Source organism: Manacus vitellinus, unplaced genomic scaffold (assembly GCF_001715985.3).
Source record: "Manacus vitellinus isolate BGI_N305 unplaced genomic scaffold, ASM171598v3 scaffold_221_pilon, whole genome shotgun sequence".
Classification (NCBI taxonomy): domain Eukaryota; kingdom Metazoa; phylum Chordata; class Aves; order Passeriformes; family Pipridae; genus Manacus; species Manacus vitellinus.
Window position 1 is genome coordinate 13,713 of NW_021939562.1, and position 2,403 is coordinate 16,115.

Below are 2,403 nucleotides of genomic sequence, written 5' to 3' on the forward strand. Positions count from 1 at the left end.
GGCTCTGGTAGTCGGTGCAGTTGGAGGCACTGGAGATCTGGGGGGTGAGGCTCAAAAAGAGAGTTCTGAGGGTTTTGGGGGACACCCCTCCCCACTCCAGGGACCCCCTAAATGGGGGTCAGTCTCCTGATTTGCTATAAAAGTGGGGGGGAATCCTCCAGCTGTCCCATAAACAGGGGGGTCTCTGCCCTTGGATGGCCTGAGGGGGGGATCACCCTGCACACCCCTCCAAATATCAGGGTCCTCCTGGAATTCTGGGGTCATGTCCCCCCTCACCTCCCCGTATTTGCCCCGTCCAGGCATCCAGGCCTCGATGTCGAACTTGCGGTATGCGGGGAGCCCCAACTCCTCCGTGGGCATGTCCAGGACCCTGTGGGCAGTGGGGGGGATTTAGGGGCGTCACGAGGGATTTTGGGGTGACACAGAGAGGGGACACCCCCAAAACCCCCCTCACCGGTAATGGAGCCCCAGCTCTGAGAAGATTTCCTTCTGCAGTCCCAGGAACTCGGCCAGCAGCTCCTCGCTCTCCGTCCCGCGCTCCGTCGCCGTCACCCCGAACATCTCCACCTTTGGGGGGCATGCAGGGCTGACCTCCCCTTTCCTGCACCCCCCGGGGGGGGCCTCCCAGTGCTCCCAGTACCTTGGTGAACTGGTGGACACGGTAGAGCCCCCACGGCTCCCGCCCCGTGTCGGTCTCGGCGCGGTAGCAGGTGCTGGAACAGACGACCCTGAGAGGGAAAAGGGGGTGTAGGGGGGTGCCCTAAATGCCCAGGACTCCCTGAGAAGGGGTGAAGGGACCCCAAAAGGGAAGGGGGAGCTGGAGTGGGGGAAGACCCCCCCCGTACCTGATGGGCAGGTTCTGCAGCTGCACCGCGTGGTCCATGAAATACCCTGGGCCAGAGGCTGGGTTTGAGGGGGCCAGGGGGCACACAGAGCCCCCCCCAGACCTGTTTGCACCCCCTCTTCCCACCCTTTTCCCGTTTTTCCCCACTCCTCCCCCTCATTTTGCCCAATTTCCCACCTGCAATTCCCACCTCCGAGGTCCCAGCCAGGCAAAGGTCCTCAAAGCGCGACGGGTCGATGGTGTAAACAGGCGAGGGGGTGGCACTGAGCTGCACCCCACAGCCCTCCTGGGGGTCACAGGGGTCAGGAGGGGTCAGAGGAGTCCTGAAGGGTCAGGGGGTCAGGGGGTGCGGGGGGTCACTCACAAAAACGGCGCCTCGGAGCAGGTCAGGGACCGTCATGGGCAGGAAACCCTGAGGGAAAAGGGGGTCATCAGGGGGCACGTGGGGCCTGACCAGAGCATCCCTGGATCCTGGACCCCCCCAGTGCCCCCCAGCCCCCCATACCTTGGACAACAGCTTCCCCAAGGTGAAGGCGACGAGCGCGTGTTGCAGCAGCGCCCCGGCCCCACACAGGTAATAGGAGCGATGGCCCGACACGTGGGACAGGCGCCTGTGACAGGGGAACACGTGTGGGACACCTGTGTGACACCTGGGGGCGTCCCCGCCATGAACAGGTAATAGGAGTGAGCGCCCGACACGTGGGACTGGAACTGCAACTGCGGGACACGTGTGGGGCACGTGTGACACAGGACAGGTGTGACAGATGTGACATGGGGACACGTGTGGGACACGTGTGACATGGGACAGGTGTGACACGTGATACAGGACAGGTGTGGGACACGTGTGACACAGGACAGGTGTGACACATGTGACATGGGGACACGTGTGGGACACGTGTGACACGGGACAGGTGTGTGACACGGGACAGGTGTGTGTGTCCCCCCAGGTGCTCTCTCACCTTTGCCGGATGATGTCCAGCCCCTCCCCCAGCTCCAGGTGTCCCTTTGGTTTGAAATCAAACACTGGGGAGGGAGGGGAGGGTGGCCTTTGTCACCTTCATCACCTCTAGACCCTCCTCCCCCCCCCCAGATCCTTCATCACCCCCAGACCCTTTTCCCCACTCCCCAGATCCTCCTCACCCTCCCCTGGACCCTTCTCCTCCCCACAGACCCTCTTCTTCCTCACCAAGGGGCCCTCCCAGTGTCTTCATCCCCCCTCCCCAGGACCTCTTTTCTCCCCAGAACCCTCCTCCTCCTTCCCCCCAGTTCCCCCGTACCTGGTTTCTCCCCAACCACCTCCAGCACCCGGGCCTGGCTCTGGTCCCCGACGGGCTGGGGGGGCACGGGAGGGGGTCAGGAGCCCTCCAGTCTCACCATAGCAGGGTGGGTGCAGTTGGGCAGCTGCACGGGTTGTTTGGGGGGGTTTTGGGCTCACCACAGCGGGGTGGGTGCAGTTGGGCAGCTGCAGGGCCCCCAGGTAGAACCTCTGCTCCAGGTCGGACTCCTCGGCCTCGAGCTCCCGGAGCTGCCCCCGGACCTGCCGGCCCCGCGCCCGCAAC

The 2,403-nt window shown here is 64.0% G+C and overlaps 1 protein-coding gene across 1 annotated transcript in view; it reads right to left on the reverse strand.

Moving 5' to 3' along the window:
• SARS2 (seryl-tRNA synthetase 2, mitochondrial) overlaps positions 1-2,402 on the reverse strand; it is a gene marked incomplete at its 5' end in the record, with an annotated part of 8,893 nt that extends 6,491 nt beyond the window's left edge. Inside the window, 11 exons of the mRNA XM_029959798.1 lie at positions 4-37; positions 277-370; positions 455-567; positions 641-728; positions 846-891; positions 1,022-1,130; positions 1,209-1,256; positions 1,350-1,455; positions 1,804-1,867; positions 2,122-2,176; positions 2,280-2,402. Coding sequence (XP_029815658.1) covers positions 4-37; positions 277-370; positions 455-567; positions 641-728; positions 846-891; positions 1,022-1,130; positions 1,209-1,256; positions 1,350-1,455; positions 1,804-1,867; positions 2,122-2,176; positions 2,280-2,402 — 880 coding nt within the window. The remainder of the gene's footprint in view (positions 1-3; positions 38-276; positions 371-454; positions 568-640; positions 729-845; positions 892-1,021; positions 1,131-1,208; positions 1,257-1,349; positions 1,456-1,803; positions 1,868-2,121; positions 2,177-2,279) is intronic.
• Between the last annotated feature and the right edge of the window lies 1 nt (position 2,403).